This window comes from Macaca thibetana, chromosome 12, assembly GCF_024542745.1.
Source record: "Macaca thibetana thibetana isolate TM-01 chromosome 12, ASM2454274v1, whole genome shotgun sequence".
NCBI lineage: Eukaryota > Metazoa > Chordata > Mammalia > Primates > Cercopithecidae > Macaca > Macaca thibetana.
The window spans coordinates 53,109,295-53,129,863 of NC_065589.1; the positions used below are offsets into that span (position 1 = coordinate 53,109,295).

The following is a 20,569-nucleotide window of genomic DNA, read 5'->3' on the forward strand; positions in this document are numbered from 1 at the left end:
TCTGGCAATTATTTACTTATTTGTCTGTATCTACCTCTAGACTGTACTCTGGCTTCCCAACATGTTGTTATGGGATTTACTCATCTTTTATACCCAGAGCTTCACAACGTGCAAAGTGCAGGTATATATGCCAGCCCGGTACAACAGTGGATTCTAAGGTCCTTGCTTACTAAAATCTTAAATACCAGCGTGGGAGAAGACTGACTCTTGAACTAAATCTGTTCAAACAATGTTCAAAACAAAGTTCACAAACCAATAAAAGAAAAAAAAAGAAAAAGCAGGTGCAAGACTCTGAAAACATACCATGCTGAATTTCGTGTACATATCGTGCAAGGACAATAAAATGCATTATGAAAATAGGATTTTTTAAGGCAACTGAATATTTACCACAGCCTTTTTTTTTTTTTTTTTTTTTTTGAGACAGAGTCTCCCTCTGTAGGTCAGGCTAGAGTGCAGTGGCGCGATCTCGGCTTACTGCTACCTCCGCCTCCCGGGTCCCAGTTCAAGCAGTTCTCCTGCCTCAGTCTCCCGAGTTTTGTTTTGTTTTAATTGTAAAAATAAGCCAGTCCCTTTCTTCCTAGTGAAGTGGGAGAAACGGTTTACACTGTCCGACCAGAAACACTTCCGTTCTCTGGGACTCCTGCTAGGGGGAGCCGCTAGATTCCATCCTATTTCTCCGATACAAGTATCAGGTACCTCACCCCTACCTTTAGATTTGGTGATAATTCCCTTAAAAATAGAATGACGAATAATCTACCCCATCCTTTTCTCACAGTAGCAACCAAATTCCAGCCAAGGGCAAAAAAAAAAAAATTACTTTTTAATGTAGCTTAGTGTTTGGAACTTGATGTTGTGTAGTCAGACAAACCTGTATTCGGTCTCCGCTGGATCAGTCACTAGCTGTGTAATTTTACAGAACTCTCATCACCTGCAAATCTGGGGGGAAATGCGGGCGCGCACAGAGAGCGTTTCGAGCAAAGACGGCCTTTAAGCTTTTCTTCACTAAGCGTGCGGCTCTCCAGTGAAAACAGCAGCTAGCTCTGGAAGGGACCTTGCACGGTGTCGATGACATCACTTCCGGGCGCCAGGTTCGGGTTTTCTCCTGCAGCAATAAGGGCAGTCGACAGTCTTTACTAGGGAAAGGAGACAAGTGCTGGCTACTACCGCCCAAGAGGAAGGTGGGTGAAATTGCTCACTCTTCACCCCACTGACGCTTTTGCGCATCTGGAAAAGCGGTTCCAGTTTGCGCCCTTCGCCGCCTTAGAGCCTACCGGAGACCAGCGCTACCCAAGTCACGTGGGTTCACACTGCAGCTTTCTTGGCCCGAAAGGGTAGTGCTTCGCACAATCCTCCCTGTCCAGATTTTGTTAATGCAAATCTAATTCCTCCACGTTGTGTCTGTCTGGGCTGCACTTGCCGCAACTGCCCTCTGCAAATAGGTCGCTCATCTCTAATCCCTGGGATGCCCTGTGTCCCTTTAGTGTGGTGGAGAAAGAACCTGCTTTAACACCCAGAAAGTTTTATAACGGATGATATGGGGGCATGAAATTAGGTACTTCGCAGTGTGAAAATACTAGTGTGCTTTAGTGATGGGCTGCTATTATTTTGGGGGAAAAGGATTTGGGAAGATCCTTGTTATGACAAAACCTATAGCAAAAAGTGGAGATTTAATTTCAAAGATTGTAATTAAGGATAAAATAGGTGTTAGGTTGCAGTTGGTAAGTGTGTGTGTTTATGTTAACTCTTGTTTTTGAACCAAATGATCCAGTGTTATTTTGAAAGGTGTTTTTAGGAAATAGAATACATTAACAGTATTTTTATCTGTTCCATCTGCCTTTGTTGTTTGATTCTTGTTAGAAAAATCCATATTTTGTCTTAATTTTAGCTGTCAGAAAATAAATAGCACTTTTCAGAGGACTCTATCGTACTGTATATTAGCTGTCGTACTGTATATTATCGTACTGTATATTAGCTGTCTTAATAATAAGTCTTTTGGTAGGAACAGCATGCAAGTAATAATACTAAAAAATTTTATATCTGACCCGTTTTCCCCCTTGGAGAATATTATATTCATTCATAATATTATTTATATTCACATGTTGCTATAGCCTTTACAAAATTTTGGTGAGTTTTTACAAACTGTCCTGTAATTCTATAAAATTATATATTGAAAAATAAGCTGGCTAATGTCAAATGCAAATAATAAGTTGTTTCTGTAATTCTGTTTCAGGAATTATCTATAGAGTAAGTATGCTAATCTTGAATAAGACAGCAGGAGTTTTTTTTAAACCATCAAAAAGGAAAGTTTATGAATTTTTAAGAAGTTTTAATTTTCATCCTGGAACACTATTTCTTCACAAAATAGTATTGGGAATTGAAACCAGTTGTGATGATACAGCAGCTGCTGTGGTGGATGAAACTGGAAATGTGTTGGGAGAAGCAATACATTCCCAAACTGAAGTTCATTTAAAGTAAGTAGACATTATCTTAGTCATTTCCACTTTTTTGGAAAAAGTAAAATCATTCTTTTGTATTTGTCATATATAAAAGTTTTCAGGAGCTGCTGTCTTATTCCTTTTTGCAAACACTTTTAATAACTGCTATTTAGAAAACCTCAAACACCTCATCTTGGCTTTTAAGGGTCTTCACAATAAGGTCCCAACCTTAACTAATCCTGTTGCCAAAAGATACTGAGCTCATTCCCAGCTTCAGTATTTATCGATGATTTTCCTTCAGTAATGCATTCCTTCTTTTCTCCACTTCTATGTTTCATGGTCTCAGCTGAAGTCCTAGGAAAACTGTGTTAGTCATTGAAAAAAAAAATCCTGTTCATATTTATACATATAAATTGTGTTAGTACTTAAATAAATAATAATACACTGTTGTATTAAAGCATAGAATGGTGCAAGGATTGTAAACTGAGATGTTTGTGGAGGACCACCAGGCAGGTTACCTCAATAAATGGACAAGATAAAAAGTGGAAAATGTCTGGAGGAAGTCACCACTTCCTAGCCAGTTGTCATGCGGGAATGCAGGACCTGTGTTATTAGATTATTACAGTTTTCAAGAGAAAATGGAAATCCAAATTTTTTGTGTGTGTGAAAGACAGAGTCTCACTCTGTCACCAGGCTGGAGTGCAGTGGCATGATCTCAGCTCACTGCAACCTCCGGCTCCCGCGTTCAAGTGAGTCCCGTCTCAGCCTCCCAAGTAGCTGGGACTACCTGCGCGCATCACCACGCCCAGCTAATTTTTTTGTATTTTAGTAGAGACAGGGTTTCACCATGTTGGCCATGATGGTCTCGATCTCCTGACCTCGTGATCCACCTGCCTCAGCCTCCCAAAGTGTGGGGATTACAGGCGTGAGCCACTGCGCCTGGCCGGAAATCCAGATTTTTAATGTTGTATTTCCAGATTTTTAAAATTAGTAGCTAATTTAAAATATATTAAAATACTCTACAGATGAGTATGCCTTTAAGCTATCAATTGACAACATCTGAATAGTGAAAAAGCCTGGTATTTTGGAATGAGAGTCCTGTATTTGAATCCTGAATTAAGCACTTGGTATTGGCTCTGTAACTGTAGGCAAGTTCCATATCCTCTCTGATTCTGTTTTCACATCAGTAAAATAGGAAAATTGGCTGGGCGCAGTGGCTCACGCCTGTAATCCCAGCACTTTGGGAGGCTAAGGCGGGCAATCACGAGGTCAGGAGATTGAGACCATCCTGGCTAACATGGTGAAGCCCCGTCTCTACTAAAAATACAAAAAAAAAATTAGTTGGGCGTGGTGGTGGGCGCCTGTAGTCCCAACTACTCAGGAGGCTGAGGCAGGGGAATGGCATGAACCCGGGAGGCGGAGCTTGCAGTGAGCCGAGATCACACCACTGGACTTCAGCCTGGGTGACAGAGGGAGACTCTGTCTCAAAAAATAATAATAAGTAAATAAAATAACATCTGCCTTATAGAATTACGGGAGGGTGGCGTTAGAAATGATATATGTAAAGAGGCAGATTAAGCCTCAAACAATAACTATGTGAAAGGGACTGTGTTGGATATTAGTAAGGCACTGTGAAGTACTGCAAAGTCCTTGGTTTCAGGAAGCTTAACTTGATTATGGAGACATGATGTCTAGACCTACAAGGAAAATTAATAGTGCAAGGCAGCATAAGGTAAAACAAGTGGTGCAGACAGTAACTAGTATTACCGTGCCTTCACAGTCCTTTCAGTTTTTCCTGAGTGCACTGAACTTTTGAACATGTAAAAGTTAATGGCACAGAAAGGACTACCCTGACCACTTTATCTAAATTAGGTACTCCCATCCTGTTTATTCTGTATCATCATATCCTGCATGTTTTCTTTGTAATATTTTCACAATTTATACATTTGCTTGTGTATGTATAATCGCAGTAGAGTCTAAGTGCCATGGTGACAGGGGCCATGTCTCTATTAATCACTATGCTATACCTAGTGCCCAACACAATGTTTGACACATCACAGGTGTTCAGTGGCCTTTCGTTAGGCCTTCAGTGAATGGAGATGGAAAGAATATTATAAACTGGCTGTGTTAGTTCATTCTTGCATTGCTATAAAGAAATACCTGAGACTGGGTAATTTATAAAGAAAAGAGGTTTAATTGGTTCACGTTTCCACAGGCTGTGTAGGAAACATGGCAGCATCTGCTTCTGGGGAGGCCCCAGGGAGCTTTTACTCATGAGGGAAGGCGAAGTGGGAGTAGGCATCTTACATGGCAGGAGCAGGACCGAAAGAGAGGGGTGAGGTGCTACACACTTTTTTTTTTTTCTTTTGAGATGGAGTTTCACTCTTGTTGCCCAGGCCAGAGTGCAATGGTGTGATCTCGGTTCACCACAACCTCTGCCTCCTGGATTCAAGCGATTCTCCCCGCTCAGCCTCCGGGTAGCTGGGATTATAGGCATGCTCCACCATGACCGGCTAATTTTGTATTTTTAGTAGAGATGGGGTTTCTCTGTGTTGGTCAGGTTGGTCTCGAACTCCCGACCTCAAGTGATCCACCCGCCTAGGCCTCCCAAAGTCCTGGGATTACAGGCGTGAACCACCGCGCTTGGCCCACACTTTTAAACAACCAGATCTCATGAGAACTCATTGACTATGATGACACAGTACCAAGGGGAAAATATGCCCCCATGATGTAGTTGCCTCCCACCAGGCCCCATCTCCAACACTGGGAATTACCATTCTACATGAGATTTGGGCAGGGACACAGATTCAAACCATATCACTAAGTGAGCATTGTCAGCAAAGGCAAAGAAGTGAGAAGTACTGGACATTCAGTTTAGCTAGACCATAGGTCACTTAAGGAGACTACTGGGCAAATAGGCTTCAGTGATACCATTCACCTGGCGCATCTCAGCATTTTTTGAATACCTATAGCTGCCAGGCAATACTTGGGGCATTGGGGGTGCAAATATAAATGAGACATATGACCCTTGCCTTTGAACAGCTCACCATATAAGTGGGTTAGAGTGTAGGCTTATATTCTGGTTCAGCCATTTACTAGGCTTATATTCTGGTTCAGCCATTTACTACATTTGATACTGTGCACAATTTTTTGTGCCTCAGTTTCCTTATCTGTTAAATGATAATAATTACCACTAATTCAAATTAGTGTTGTGAATATTAAGTTTGAATTCCTTTAAAGCTTTTGGGGCATTCTTGATGAATAGCAACGGCTGAATACAAGCTAGCTATTAGTAACAATAGTAGTTCTACTACTACTATCAGTAAAAGTGAAGAAGACAGTAAGCAGACCATTGTGAAACAGAATGGCAAGTGCAGTAATAGAGGATTACTTGGCAGGAGGAGTCCCTTTTTCCAAGCCAGAAACCTGAAGGACATCCTTGAATTCTCCCTCACCATTCCACATCCAAATCAGTCATTCATAGTAAATCCATCTCCCAAATATTTTTTGCAACTTTCCTCTGCTTTCTCACTGATTGAGTTCAATCCTTTATTGTCTTTTGCATAGACTCTTGGCTATAGCTTCAAGCCTCAGTGGTTTCCCTGCCTCTTTATTAGCTTTGTTCCCTAATCCACACTCCATACTGTCTACAAATCATAGTAAGACAAAAATACATTGTTATTATTAATTCTTTGAGAATAAAGCCATGTTCTTATTTGGCCCTAGTGTTTAGCATAATCCCTGGAAGATAAAATACACAGAAAAGGCATAGAAAGGAAAGAAGGGAGGCAAGACAGAGAAGGAAGGAATGAGTGGCAGGGAGATAATTTAGATTTGATGCCTCCCAAATTCCACAAAACTAAAGGTTTTGAGTAGGGGAATAACAGGAGTAGCACTGTGCTTTAGAGTATTCTCTGGCAGCAATATAGGATGGACTTTAAGGATCAAAGGACGTAGTTAGGAAAGTACAATTAGAAGACTGTTGAATAAATTAGACTGAGATGAGGGCTTTCGAGACTTGGCAGTGGGAGTGGTGATAAACTTAAATGGGGAGAGTGAAGGAGAGAAAGGAAGTAAAGATGAACTTTGAAACCCAAGGGTTATCTGATGCCACTAACAAAGATGAGGAATATAAGAGAAAAAGTAGCTTTGAAGAATTAAGGAAAATTATATTACAATGTGGATGTGTTGAAATCAGATCATTTCATTTATATCCCCCTCATTGCCTGAAACAATATTTTAATTACTCAGCAAATATTCATTGAATGCACTTACTGAGGATTTTCATTTCTACACATAGAACTAGTAGGTCTTGCAACATCAAATATTTGAAGATTTTTTTTTGAAACTAGCAGGGCAATTTGCAGACTCTATTTTATTGCTCTAGTTCTCATATTGTAAATCAATCACATGGTAGCAAATTTGTTGCTAGCAAATTTGTCTCTTAGTTCTTTACACTTGACATCTGGAGTGGCCATCCACCATCCTACATGGACCAAAAATCCAAATTACCAACTCTGAGCACCAGATTCCCAAACTGTATTTCAGGATTGCAAGCCATCTGCTGTCCTGCTGTGACCTCAATTGGAATGTGTTTTAAAATAAACTCATCTTCTTTATAAAACTGTCTTCATGTTTGTCTTTTAGAATTTCTTTTCTCCCAGTCATTCCAGCTGAATAGCTGAACAAACTTTGATGCCTTAGTCCCCCTGTCCCCTTATATTCAATTCAATTAGTTATTACAGTTCTTAAGGTTCTCTGTCCCTTTCTTTCCATTTCCACAATCACCCAGTTTAAGATATAATCATTTTACACAAATACTTTCACAGTAATCTCTCTTAAATTCTTCTGTCAGCAAGGAAATTAATTTTCCTTAAATACAATTTTTTCCTGTCCTTCCCATGCTCAAAACTTGTCTGGAATGCTTTGCAAGATTATTTTGGTGATTTCATTTGTCAACAAACAAATCCATGGGATTTTGTTGTGCATAAGTTGAAAAAGTCAGAAACATTATCCCCTTAATTACTGCTTACTGAGTTTTAACCATAGTGTGCTATGTTAGAAGGCACACAATTAGAAAATATTTGACTTAGCTATGTAATGATTAACTTGAAGACATGCCTTTAACTGTAATATATTATCAGTTTTCCTCATTTTTACAATCTTAAAACTACAAAAAGCTGTCTTTCTTTCAGAACAGGTGGGATTGTTCCTGCAGTAGCTCAACAGCTTCACAGAGACAATATTCAACGAATAGTACAAGAAGCTCTTTCTGCCAGTAGAATCTCACCAAGTGACCTCTCAGCAATTGCAACTACCATAAAACCAGGACTTGCTTTAAGCCTGGGAGTGGGCTTATCATTTAGCTTACAGTTGGTAGGACAGTTAAAAAAGCCATTCATTCCCATTCATCATATGGAGGCTCATGCACTTACTATTAGGTTGACCAATAAAGTAGAATTTCCTTTTTTAGTTCTTTTGATTTCTGGAGGTCACTGTCTGTTGGCATTAGTTCAAGGAGTTTCAGATTTTCTGCTTCTTGGAAAGTCTTTGGACATAGCACCAGGTGACATGCTTGACAAGGTAATTATTTAAGAATTAATTTCTCCATTCTTTTTTGTTACGTTGTCCATTTCAACTAAGTAGCAATCGATGTGCTACCACCATTCACCTAAATATTTCTGAATGATATCTTAATAAACTGAAAAAAATTCACAATGGTAAGAAAAAATACAAAGAGTAGTACACAATTGTATAATTCTTAGCCTTTCCTAATAAAATGTTAAGAGGTTCATATCTGTACATAAAAGCTGAAATAGTTTGCAGATACAGTTATGTATTTTGTCAAATAATATTTTGCAATAATACTGCAAAAAAGGTAAAATAAGAGAACATATATAGATTAACATGACATTAAAGATGCAATGCACAGAATTAAATCACAATTGCTGACACCATAGACAGGTAGGGTTCCCCCCCCCCCCGCCCTTTGTTTTAGAATACTACAGAGGCTACTGCCATATATATAAAAACACTGCTTTCCACAGTGAAATAATAGGAAGAAAGTATAGGACAAGTTCTTATTATTGACATTCATCATTAAGCAGTCATTGTCAACTTCAAGCCTATTTTCCAACCCCAATAGAAGAGCAAACGTAGATGGGGCAGTGATTGGCCTCTTATTGTTCGGGTCATCATAAGGAGCAGAGTTGTCTGCTTACCTGAATATCAGCTGTAGTCTATATTTGCCAAAGTATAGCATGTTTTATTCATTCAGGGGGGTTTTGTTTTGTTAGTAATTTTCAATTCATTTCCTTTGCATCTTTTCGTTTCAAAGTATTTAATTTTATGACTCTAAAAAAATATAATTTTTTGATAGGTGGCAAGAAGACTTTCTTTAATAAAACATCCAGAGTGCTCCACCATGAGTGGTGGGAAAGCCATAGAACATTTGGCCAAACAAGGAAATAGATTTTATTTTGACATCAAACCTCCCTTGCATCGTGCTAAAAACTGTGATTTTTCTTTTACTGGACTTCAACAAGTTACTAATAAAAGAATAATGAAAAAGGAAAAAGAGGAAGGTATATTTCTAATTAGTAAAGTTGAACAGATAAATGTTCCTGGATTGTGCCTAAAAATGCCTGCTCATTTCTGCAGGTATTGAGGAGGGGCAAGTCCTGTCTTCAGCTGCAGACATTGCTGCCACAGTACAGCACACAATGGCATGTCATATTGTGAAAAGAACACATCGGGCTATTCTGTTTTGTAAGCAGAGAGACTTGTTACCTCAAAATAATGCAGTACTGGTAAGTTTTATCTCATTTTAAAGTAATAGTTACACTTTGCAATATGTTACTTTTTTCCCAAGACCTTGACCTGGTGTTTAGGATGAACAGATCTTTATGCCCTATGCTAGCCCTGACAGTATGAAATTATGCAGGATAGGAAAGACTAACAGCCATTTCTTGTACTAGTTTGGCAGCTTCATGGGACATCTGTATAGCTTCTATGGCTCATAAGTCTAAGATCGCATCCTCTTGTTGGATTTAAAAGAGGGCTTACAATAAAGAAAGTAAATGCAGTAACTGCTATCACTATTTTTAGAAAAATAGATGGATTTCCTTCATCCTTTGATGAAATTCCTTTGTTTTTTAATAAGCCAGTCAAATTTAGCAGTGGGAGGTGGTATACCAACTTTCGTGACACTAATGTTGATAAATCCACTATATTGTACCAGCTGAAATCCCTTTAATTGTGTTTAAAAGCCTTGAGACAAACATCCTGTTTAACTGTAGCTTAAACTTTATTCATTTAAAAATTATAAACTAAAGTGGGAAAATGTTTAAATGGTGGTAATTCATAGATGGAATTTTACTTGGATATCAAAGAATAATCTTTTCAGAGTTATGTAGTAAAATGCACAAAATATTTAATAAAAAAATTCAGAGTCTAAAATGGTGTTCTATGATTGTGATTATATTAAATAAATATTTAGATGAAAGGTTGGAAGAAAATATACAAAAATGCTAGTAATGTTTGTATGCTATTAGAATTGTTAGTAATTTTTTTCTTTCCAAATTTTTATTATATAGATATATCATTTGCCCATTACCAATCTCAAAATGGGATAGTTTATTATTGTATAATGCTGATATTTTCCCCAGGTTTAATTAACAGCTTGGTTCCTATCCATATATGATAGTTATTTTGGTTTTCTCAATTCCTTCAGGTTGCATCTGGTGGTGTTGCAAGTAACTTCTATGTCCGCAGAGCTCTGGAAATTTTAACAAACGCAACACAGTGCACTTTGTTGTGTCCTCCTCCCAGACTGTGCACTGATAATGGCATTATGATTGCATGGTAGGCCACAGGATATATGTGCTTCACTCGTAACTATGTAAATATTAATTGCCGTTTTATCATACTAAACCTTCTTCCTTCAGATCTTGGAGCTATTGATTTTATTTTAATGATTCTTATTTAGGAACGGTATTGAAAGACTACGTGCTGGCTTGGGCATTTTACATGACATAGAAGGCATCCGCTATGAACCAAAGTATGTGATATCATTCATGATCTTTATGCAAGTTACATTACTTAAGACAAAGCCTGGATTTTGCCTTTATATATGAGGTTTTCATTGACATTCTGGTGGTACTTGAAGGAAAGTTACATAAATTTCTTTCATGAACCTAGTTAAGGTTGATACCATATGAGAAATATTTTTGCTATAGTATCAAATTATAAAAATCTTGACAAGTTTAGGTGAGTTAGAAACAGGTCATGAATAAGAGTGATGAATTCCCTCCTTTGGAACTAGAATGTAAACTGTGTCCATGGCCTGGACTTTGGCAATGTCAGGAACATCTCAGAACCAGCAGGTATGCTGGGAAATTTAAGGAAAACATGCAGAAAGCATTCAGGTGTGAGAGTGGGTTGTGATTATGCTTTCACACAGGCAGCTGAGAATTGGCCAAAAGATAGCTGTTTCCTGCAAGCCTTATTTCCTCTCCCAAATCAAAGTTCCAGTGAATAGCACAGCTTTTTCTTTTACTTTTTTTTTTTTTTTTAAAGAGTCTCACTGTGTCACCCAGGCTAGAGTGCAGTGGTGCATTCTCGGCTTACTGCAACCTCTGCTTCCCGCATTCAAGTGACTGTCATGCCTCAGCCTCCTGAGTAGCTGGGATTATAGGTTCACACAGCTGTGCCCAGCTAATTTTTTGTATTTTTAGTTTTTGGGTTTTGCCATGTTGGCCAGGCTGTTCTCAAACTCCAGGCCTCAAGTGTTCCACCCACCTCAGCCTCCCAAAATGCTGGGATGACAGGTGTGAGCCACCATTGCCTGGCTGGTTTTTCAGATTACTATCAAATTCTGTTATAAGTTAATTCTGGAATAGTAAAAGAATTATTTTCATAATCTAACATAATTATATTTTGAACACTGTTTCATCTGATGTTTTAACTTGTCAGCACTGGCCAGGCACAGTGGCTCATGCCTGTAATCCCAGCACTTTGGGAGGCTGAGGCGGGCAGATCACCTGAAGTTAGGAGTTCAAGACCAGCCTGGCCAACATGGTGAAACCCCATCTCTACTGAAAATACAAAAATTAGCCAGGTGTAGTGGCAGGCGCCTGTAATCGCAGCTACTCGGGAGGCTGAGGCAGGAGAATTGCTTGAATCCTCGAGGTGGAGGTTGTAGTAAGCTGAGGTCACACCACTGCACTCCAGCCTGGGTGACAGAGCGAGACTCCATCTCAAAAAAAAAAAAAAACACACACACAACTGTCAGCATTATATTCTGTAACTTGACAGTTGTGCTATACATGAATTACATGTATGCTGATCATGAATGAACTGAATTGAGTTAGTAGTACTGGAAGGCATCCCTTTGATACCTTGTCTCAGATAGAGTATATCCTCTGATTCAGTTGTGTCACCTTGTGACAGTGTTGAGGCTGGAGATGATGGCTTTTTCCAGGTTGGGATTCAGTCAAAGCAAAGTCTTATCTTGGACAACATGGTAGAAAAGCAGAAATCTGAAGCAAAAATTAGTTACTGAGGAGGAACAGAAAAAGACAGCAGGAACTAAGACCTCTTTGGCTAGTAATGGCAAAGGATGGTAGAAAAGGGGCAAGGCAGCTTTTTAAACTTCAGAGAAGAACCTATAGAAACCTAGGACATTTCTAAAATGTGAATGGACACAGGTTTGACTTTAGCTGTATGGCAAAAATGTTTTTACCTTTTCAGCTTTGTAGAGAATTATAAGACATTTTTCATTATTTTTATATTTCATTTTATGTTTTTAACTTATTTACAGTATTTGAGAGCAGTAAAACTTTCTTTCAAGAACATCTCAAAAGTTAGATTTCTTATTGAGACTAGCTTTCATTATCCTGACTTGAGGTCCCGGTATATTTGTAAGTATTTAAGAATCATCACCACATATGATGAATTAAACATTTGATATTTATATTGTCATAATTCTAAGCAAATAGTCTGCAGAACTAGTGATGGATCATGAAGCAAATAAATAATATGATTTGTCTGCTTATGATGTAGATGTCCTCTTGGAGTAGACATATCAAAAGAAGTTGGAGAAGCTGCCATAAAAGTACCACAATTAAAAATGGAGATATGATTTCTGCTGTTCAAAAAAGTCCCTAAAGGTAGCGTTAATGTTAAAATTAAGTTTTTATTATTTTGTGTATCAAATTGTAGAAGATATATAATATTAATTATTCATCAAGACTTTCTTATTTTCTTTTTATGTTTGATGTTTTACCTGCTCTTCTGAGATACTGTACTGTATTAAAGCCTTACAAGGGAACATAGTTTTTTTTTTTTTTAAATTATTAAAAACCAAAATAAAACATCTTTTGAGAAAGGAATGTATTGATGTTGGCAGGTAGAAAGAAAAACTTTGGAAGAAACACAGTAATTTTGCTGAATTCTGGCCCTGTATCATCCAGGCCTAGGACTTTCTCCCACTTCCTCAAATCAGGATAGGAGAAGCTCCTTTTTAACTCCTACTGAAACAGAACCTGACTTTATAATGAGAGAGCAGTTTTATTTTTTTTTTAATCATCATTATTTTTTGGAGATAATCTCCCTCTGTCACCCAGGCTGGAGTGCAGTGGTGTCATCTCGGCTTACTGCATGCAACCTCTACTCTGGGTTCAAGTAATTCTCCTGCCTCAGCCTCCTGAGTAGCTGGGACTATAGGAGCCCACCACCACGCCTGGCTAATTTTTTGTATTTTCAGTAGAGAGAGGGTTTCACCATGTTGCCCAAGGTGGTCTTGAACTCCTGAGCTCAGGCAATCCGCCTGCCTTGGCCTCCCAAAGTGCTGGGATTACAAATGTGCATGAGAAAGCAATTTTAGATCAAAGTCATGTCAAAGCAGACATTTCCAAATCAAGACAAAAGCTGAGTTTCTCTAACATAGTATGTTATTAATTTTAAGAGTTCATGATTAGGTATCCTCTCTGGAGTAAACAGGATGTCTATGCATTTTTAAAAATTCATATAATTTGAGGTTTTACAATTTTGACATGTAAGTAATCCCTCAAGTATGTATTGTACGCTTTAGTTGTCCATATACTTTTACATCAGTTATTTGAGAAATTGTATATAATCAGATGGAAATAAATGAGGGAGTTTTTTTGGATAATTTTTTTTAATCCAAACTTTGTACTGCAAATATCGTAAGATTATCACTGTTTTTCTGTCTTGATTAAAGTAACTAAATGTACAATTCTTTGAATATAACCCTCTATATCTGGAGACCTTTCTCATACATAATTTTTTATTTTTGTTTTTCTAGGCAGCATCTTGCTATGTTGCCCAGGCTGGACTAGAACTCCTAGGCTCATGTAATCCTCCAACTTCAGCCTCCAGGGCCTGACTTCTCACACATCCTTTAAAAAAAAAAAACAAAAACCGTGGAATAATAAAAGTAATCTTTTTTTTTTTTGAGACAGAATCTCACTCTGTTGTCCAGGCTGGAATGCAATGGCTCGATCTCGGCTCACTGCAACCTCCGTCTGCCAAGTTCAAGCAGTTCTCCTGCCTCAGCCTCCCGAGTAGCTGGGACTACAGGCAAGCACCACCATGCCCAGCTCATTTTTTGTATTTTTAGTAGAGATGGGGTTTCACCATGCTGGCCAGGCTGGTCTCGAACTCCTGACCACGTGATCCACCCACCTCGGCCTCCCAAAGTGCTGGGATTACAGGCATGAGCCACCATGCCCGGCCAATAAAAATAATCTTTATGGGGGGGGATTTATAGGAGAAGTAGTATACATTTTAGGAGTGGTAGGATGGTCTGGCTAGGCCAAGATACTCAGGAAATATCTGGAATTGAATGCAAAGGAACTCTGATAACCGGAAAATAGTCCTAAAATATAGTCTTGAGCCTACCTGAAACCAGTTTCAGAGCTCAAAAGTTGCTCTCTAAAGGCTTTTTAAAATATCTACAGAAGCTTAATATTTCCATTGTTATGAATTCTTATCCTTAATGGTGCTGGATAACACAATTTATTACTTGAATATGTATCCCTTTCTAGTATAAAATAGACCATTTCCCTCCGCATTTCCTATATTTTAGTCAATCCACCAGAAAGTTGTGACTCAGCACCATTAAGATAATTTAGAATTAAATATGAAGATTAAAGACGTCTCTTATTTTTCAGTGGTTAAGAACACAGGCTTTGCATGGTAGCTCATCCTAGTGCTTTGGGAGGCCAAGGGAGGAGGATCACTTGAGGCCAGGAATTTGGGACCAGCCTGGGCAACACAGCAGAGACCTCAGCCTCCTGAGTAGCTAAGGCTACAGGTCTGTACCACCACACTCAGCATAACAGAGACCGAGGACCTGTAGCCCTAGCCACTCAGAAGGCTGAGGTGGGATGATTGCTTTGAACCCAGGAGTTATAGGCTACAGTGAGCTATGATTGTACTATTGCCCTCCAGCCTGGGTAATAGAGCAAGACCCTGTCAAATAAATAAATAAATAAATAAATAATCATTCATTCACCCACTCACTCACTCACTGACTTTGGACTCTGGCACATAGAAAGCCCTAAGTACATATCGGGGAAAATAGCTGCTAATTAATATATACTTTCAATGCTTACTGCAGCCCAGGTAGAGAATGGATTACAGCAAGACCCTCAGACTGTATGAAGGCAATTCAGCAAGTGGATGGAGAAAAGGGGAGCTTTAAAGTAAACAGTGAAGCCAGGCACAGTGGCTCACACCTGTAATCCCAGCACTTTGGGAGGCCAAGGCAGGCAGATCGCCTGATGTCAGGAGTTCAAGACCAGCCTGGCCAACATGGTGAAACCTCATCTCTACTAAAAATACAAAAATTAGCCAGGCGTGGTGGCAGGCGCCTGTAATCCCAGCTACTCAAGAGGCTGAGGCAGAATTGCCTGAACCCAGGAGGCGGAGTGAGCCGAGATCTTGCCACTGCACTCCAGCCTGGGTGACAGAGCGAGATTCTATCTCAAAAAAATAAATAAGTAAGATAAAGTACACGGTGAAGCCAGGTGTTTGTATCATATTTGTCTGCAGCTGTAAAATAGGAGAAGCAGACATTGCTGTTTGAGCAAAGACATCATATGGTTCTAAGCCACATAAGACTATTACCTTTTCCAGTTGCAAACCAAAGACACTCTATAAATAGGGAGAATGAGCAACACTGTTAGCTACAAAAGCCATACTTATGTACTTGATGGGCAGTGATTTCGGATTTTATTTTTAAATAAAACTTTTTTTCCCTTGTAAAAAATTTTTTTTTTTTTTTTAAATTTTTCTTTTCTGCTTCATCCACTGACTCTCAGACCTTTTTTTTTTTTTTTTTTGAGACAGGGTCTCACTCTCGGACCTCGGCTGGTAGCAAGAGATCTACAGTAGCAAGATCACCACTCACTGCAACTCTGACTTCCTGAACTCAAGCAATCCTCCTGCCTTAGCCTCTTGAATAGCTGGGACTACAGGTGTGCATGTCCACGCCCAGCCAACTTTATTTCTATTTTTTGTAGAGACAGGCTCTTGCCATGTTGCCCGAACTGGTCCTGAACTGCTGAGTTCAAGTGATCCTCCCACCTTGGCCTCCAGAAGTGCTGGGATTACAGGTGTGAGCCACCATGCCTAGCCAAAATATTTCTTAAGTATACATTTTGGGTCTTAGAAGACTTATACATTTGTAATATTTATTACTAAATATATCACAGTATTATAATAAATGTTACCATGTGAGCTACTTTGAATCAGGCCTCTTGCACGCCAATTTAAAAATGTTAACTCTTGATATATACACTAGTTATACCACTCATGTCAGTCAATAAATTTTAAGGTTTAAGTGCAGGCCTTCTTTTAAAGAAATCCTACTTATTATTTGAAACCATAATTCTGATCTGATATTAAATTCCCGTAGACATGCTAAGGAAAGTCTGCTTAGTATCGAGATCAAGAACTTCCATTCAAAAAGATTATTCAGTTACGTTATTTGCATATTACCATTATTAAAAATAAAAAAAAATTTAAAAGATGGCTCAGGAATCCTTTCATGCTAAAATGTTTTATTAGCCTTCTGCAGGCTCTGGGTTGGCTTTCTGGACATGTTTCCCAAGTTGGTTCAAACACACTATTCTTGGTCTTGATACATTTGTGATATCTGATGTAATTGTAGATGAAAAAGAAAAAATATTATGGGAATCCTTGGTCTTTTTTGTTGCTTTGAAGAGTCCCATGAAGTTAGTTACAGGAGGTAATAAAGTCAAAGAATCTCTTGGTTGAATTTTAGGTTTTAATTTTCTTCGGTGATCCTTCCCTAAAAATTAGCCACAATTAAATGTCTCTCCTGAGACATTTAATTCTCTCTGAGAATTAAATTCTCTCCTGAGAGCCCTAGGTATAGTCTCATTACTTCTAGTTCTATGTAGTTCTATTTTCTTTACATAACTAAAACATACTAAGAGAACAGATCAGTAGCTTGCTGGCTTGTTTTGTTAAGTTAGCACCAATAAAAGAACAAATACTACTTTAAACATAATTATGTAAAATAAAGAATATTTTAGCACCAAAAGAAAGTGTAAAAGGCATTATCTCAAAATGATGGACTTGACATTGAATGAAATTAATTTTACCAGAAACGTGTTACCTTGTCCTTATTTTTTCTTATGTTACCACAAACCTGTGAAAACTTCATCAGATCATGACTGATAAACAGATTGTTGTTTAGAAACCATTGTTAAAGTGAAGAAAAAGTGAACTGATTTTATTCTTTTGTGTAAATTACTCTTACATTCAAGAAGCTATATAAAAAATGGATGCTCTTCTACTCATGATATTCTATATATATTTCTATATCGCCTCCCCACATACCTAGCTTCCCTCATATACTTGCTGAATACATGAAATTGTTTCCTCTCCTTTTACTGTCGTTTTAAATTCTCTCCCTTTCTGTTTATGACTCTAGCAAACTGATCTTGACTTCTGAATGTTTCTATCCTTGATTTTCGTAATAGGACAACATATCAAGTAAGACTGATTTTGGTCCTACATGAAAAGGCACTAAGCATGTATGTGAAATTAATAAGTAATTTATATTCCCTATTACATATCTAATAGGAAGGGATAAATAATATGAGATCTGGACTCTGATCTCTGCAGATCTAATCCATTCAAGTGTAATGTACCAACTATGTACAAAACTATATAGAGTATCAATGGAAAAAATGTGGTCTCTGCCCCGAGAATTCAGATAGGTAAGTTGTATATAAAACAGCAATAGCAGGATCATAATTTAAGTCATATTTACAGGTCGTTTAAATAATGACTTATTTCTATGCACGGTTTGAGAAAAGCAAAATAAGACAGGAGTCACTTTCAAGTGATACTGGTAGGGAAGGCCTTACAGAAAATGATTAACATGGACTTATAATTAGGAAGATATTTTAGGTAGACATAATTACAAAAGAAAAGTATGCAGGTAAACTTTTTTGGGGGGGTACCTTCTACTTTTTTTTTTTTTTTTTTGAGATGGAGTCTCACTCTGTCACCCAGGTCAGAGTATAGTGGTTCGATCTCAGCTGACTGCAGCCTCTGCCTCCCAGGTTCAAGTGATTCTCCTGCCTCAACCTCCCAAGTAGCTGGGATTACAGGCATGCACCACCATGCCTGGCTAATTTTTACTATTATTATTATTTTTAGTAGAGATGGGGTTTCACCATATTGGCTAGGCTGATCTTGAACTCCTGACCTCAAGTGATCTACCTGCCTCGGCCTCCCAAAGTGCTGGGATTACAGGCATGAGCCACTGTGCTCAGCCTACATTTTGAATTTTTAGAGATGGAATACAGAATTATAAAGTGTCTAGGCTAGAAGGTACTTCATAGATTTAAAAAAAAAAAATCAATTACCTTTTTTAAAGATAGGAATTATGGATGGTCCTCCATTCTTCTCCAGACTAAAAGGAAAACATTTTTGTCGTTATTAAAATAAATGAAGACCTAATACACCCAGAAAAAATATATGAAGAAATATATGAAGACTTACGGTACCAGGTTTAATGCCTGATGGCCTAATTCATACATGTTCCTCCACTAACTCTGCATGTTACCTGTAAGTATTTTATATTCAGTCACTCATTTACTCACTTATTTACTCCAAACATTTGGAACATTAAATCTTCTTGAAGTGATCAGGGAAAGTGTTACAGAAGAAGAGACACTTCAGCTGGGTTTTGAAGAAGATAGGTCTGAGAAAGGGGTATATTTTTCTAATTCCTACAAAGTCATCACATGGGCTAGCCGTGGGAGTGACTGTGTAAAATACTACTTACATTATTTAATTCCTCGAACCAATGAAAATTATTTAGAATTATCAATTACAACAGTTATAATTTAGGTTCGCTGGCTTATCATAAAATTAGGTCACCCATTTTAGACTTTCAGCTTTTCAAAGAATTAAAGTGGCTCCAAAGGTGTACTCATCATTCTCTGTACTTAAAAATTGATGTAGAATCTATGTTTGTACATGGATCCTATTCGGATGCATTATTGGATCCTATTCTCTTCCATTATCATAGAGTTAACATATCTTGTGTAGTTCTATTTCCTATGTATGAATATCACTACTTGGAGAGAAGACTTGTAATTCAGCTACATTTGCAGAAGAGGAAACATACCCATAGTAAAGAGATTCTCCTCTCCTCTCCTTTTGTGGGGACTTAAGTTCATGGTGAAACCACAACATGAGTTGAAATCCTCTGAATAAATTCCTGGCAAACTTCACTGTAACTCTAACCACTAAGTCTAATTTAGCCCTGTTTCCACCCTGGGAATTTGGCCTAGCTTTGGATCTGGTCCAGAAGACCCATTTGATGCTAAGGTCGGGGTGGTGATCTTGTCTTAGAACTCTCAAATGTATCCCTAGTCTGCTAAAAAAAATGACTTCTTGAATCAGATGTTGTGGTAACCAGTCTCCCCAAAACTTTCTAAAATGTGAATAATCTTGGCCAGAGAGGATCTCCAAGATCTAGGTGTATTCTTGTCTGCACCCACAACTCTGGTGCTGAGTTGGAATTAAAACAGGTTTTGGCAATGGTCATTTAGAATGAAGTTTATCGTCTGCTATACAGGAGATATGTTCATATCAAGAATAGTTCCTCTTGTTGGATCTTACTAAACCTCATTAAAGTCTCCTCTCAATGATTTCACTACTGCAACTTCTAACATAGGACCATACCTTAAGGAAGGAAGTCCCACCAGTGTTTGTTGCATTTGAAATTCCTTTAAAAATGCTGGGTTAATACTTGCATCTCTGCTGATATTATTTTTTATGCGAATGAACTGATTAGGTTTATTCCTGCATTCTTTGAATAGGATGCGGAAAGCATTTGCATTGTATGTTAAGTAGCCCAGAGCAGAGGAACAAGCTGCACGAACCTAAATGAAGAAACAATTCTTTCTTAACCAGTGGGCTTTGTTCTTAAAATATCTTAATGTTCTAATTAGCTACTTCATAGGAAAGTCTCTGTGAGGGAGGGAACAAGTGTAAGCAAATATGTATGCAAACAAGTGGCAATGTATAGCTGGAAGCTTAACTGCCATATTTTTACAGAGTTGTTCTCAATCTTCACTGCATTTTAGAACCACCTGGAGTGTTTAAAAATAAATAAATAAATAAATAAATAAAGCCCACCAACTAAATCAGAATCCTTTCAGGGTAGAATCCGGGTGCACGCACGTGCGCGTGTGTGTTTGTGTGAGGTAATTCTAATGTGCCACCAAAGAAAGAATCTTTGAGTTTGAACTAAGGCAGTGGAGTGCAACCCTGACAATGCATTGGCATCACTCGTATATCTTTGACAATTATGCCTGGGTTCCATTCCTAGAAACTCTTATTTAATTATTTTGTTTACAGTTCTCAAAGGAGTAGGAGCAGACACTTTGGAGAATAGCTAAGTGGTACACATAGGAAAGCTGAACTCTTGGTAACAGAAATCTTAGAGAAAGCAACTCATTTATTTATGTATTTATTACTTAGAAAAAAAAATTTTTTTAAACATTCAGATGTTACAAAAGCAACTCACTTTTCCACTGGCATAAACAAAGAAAGAAGCA

The 20,569-nt window shown here is 38.1% G+C and overlaps 2 protein-coding genes across 4 annotated transcripts in view; one reads left to right on the top strand and one right to left on the bottom strand.

Moving 5' to 3' along the window:
- The first annotated feature begins 1,083 nt into the window (after positions 1 to 1,083).
- On the top strand, positions 1,084 to 16,489 carry OSGEPL1 (O-sialoglycoprotein endopeptidase like 1). Of its 3 annotated transcripts, none has more exons than XM_050751904.1 (9): positions 1,084 to 1,178; positions 2,231 to 2,471; positions 7,631 to 8,018; positions 8,815 to 9,019; positions 9,096 to 9,244; positions 10,168 to 10,298; positions 10,423 to 10,494; positions 12,498 to 12,604; positions 15,806 to 16,489. In XM_050751904.1, the coding sequence occupies exons 2-8, from the start codon at positions 2,251 to 2,253 to the stop codon at positions 12,574 to 12,576; spliced, it is 1,245 nt and encodes a 414-aa protein (XP_050607861.1). In that variant the 5' UTR covers positions 1,084 to 1,178; positions 2,231 to 2,250; the 3' UTR covers positions 12,577 to 12,604; positions 15,806 to 16,489. The 3 variants fall into 3 exon arrangements, with proteins under 3 accessions (XP_050607861.1, XP_050607860.1, XP_050607862.1); XM_050751903.1 differs by having other exon boundaries at positions 15,810 to 16,489; XM_050751905.1 differs by lacking the exon at positions 1,084 to 1,178 and having other exon boundaries at positions 2,389 to 2,471; positions 7,636 to 8,018; positions 15,810 to 16,489.
- Positions 16,490 to 16,505: 16 nt separating this feature from the next.
- Positions 16,506 to 20,569, bottom strand: part of ANKAR (ankyrin and armadillo repeat containing) — a 71,348-nt gene continuing 67,284 nt past the window's right edge. Inside the window, exons 20-22 of the mRNA XM_050751033.1 lie at positions 19,692 to 19,891; positions 18,365 to 18,411; positions 16,506 to 16,773 (exon numbers count right to left, since the gene is read on the bottom strand). Coding sequence (XP_050606990.1) covers positions 16,526 to 16,773; positions 18,365 to 18,411; positions 19,692 to 19,891 — 495 coding nt within the window. The 3' untranslated portion in view covers positions 16,506 to 16,525. The remainder of the gene's footprint in view (positions 16,774 to 18,364; positions 18,412 to 19,691; positions 19,892 to 20,569) is intronic.

What these genes read in the sequence shown, in the direction of transcription:
- OSGEPL1 (XM_050751904.1), top strand. Translation starts at nt 2,251, where the DNA reads ATGCTAATCTTGAATAAGACAGCAGGAGTTTTTTTTAAACCATCAAAA. An exon ending in CTCAAAATAATGCAGTACTG is followed by an intron (nt 9,245 to 10,167) that starts GTAAGTTTTATC and finishes CAATTCCTTCAG; the next exon opens with GTTGCATCTGGTGGTGTTGC. An exon ending in GGCATCCGCTATGAACCAAA is followed by an intron (nt 10,495 to 12,497) that starts GTATGTGATATC and finishes CTTATGATGTAG; the next exon opens with ATGTCCTCTTGGAGTAGACA.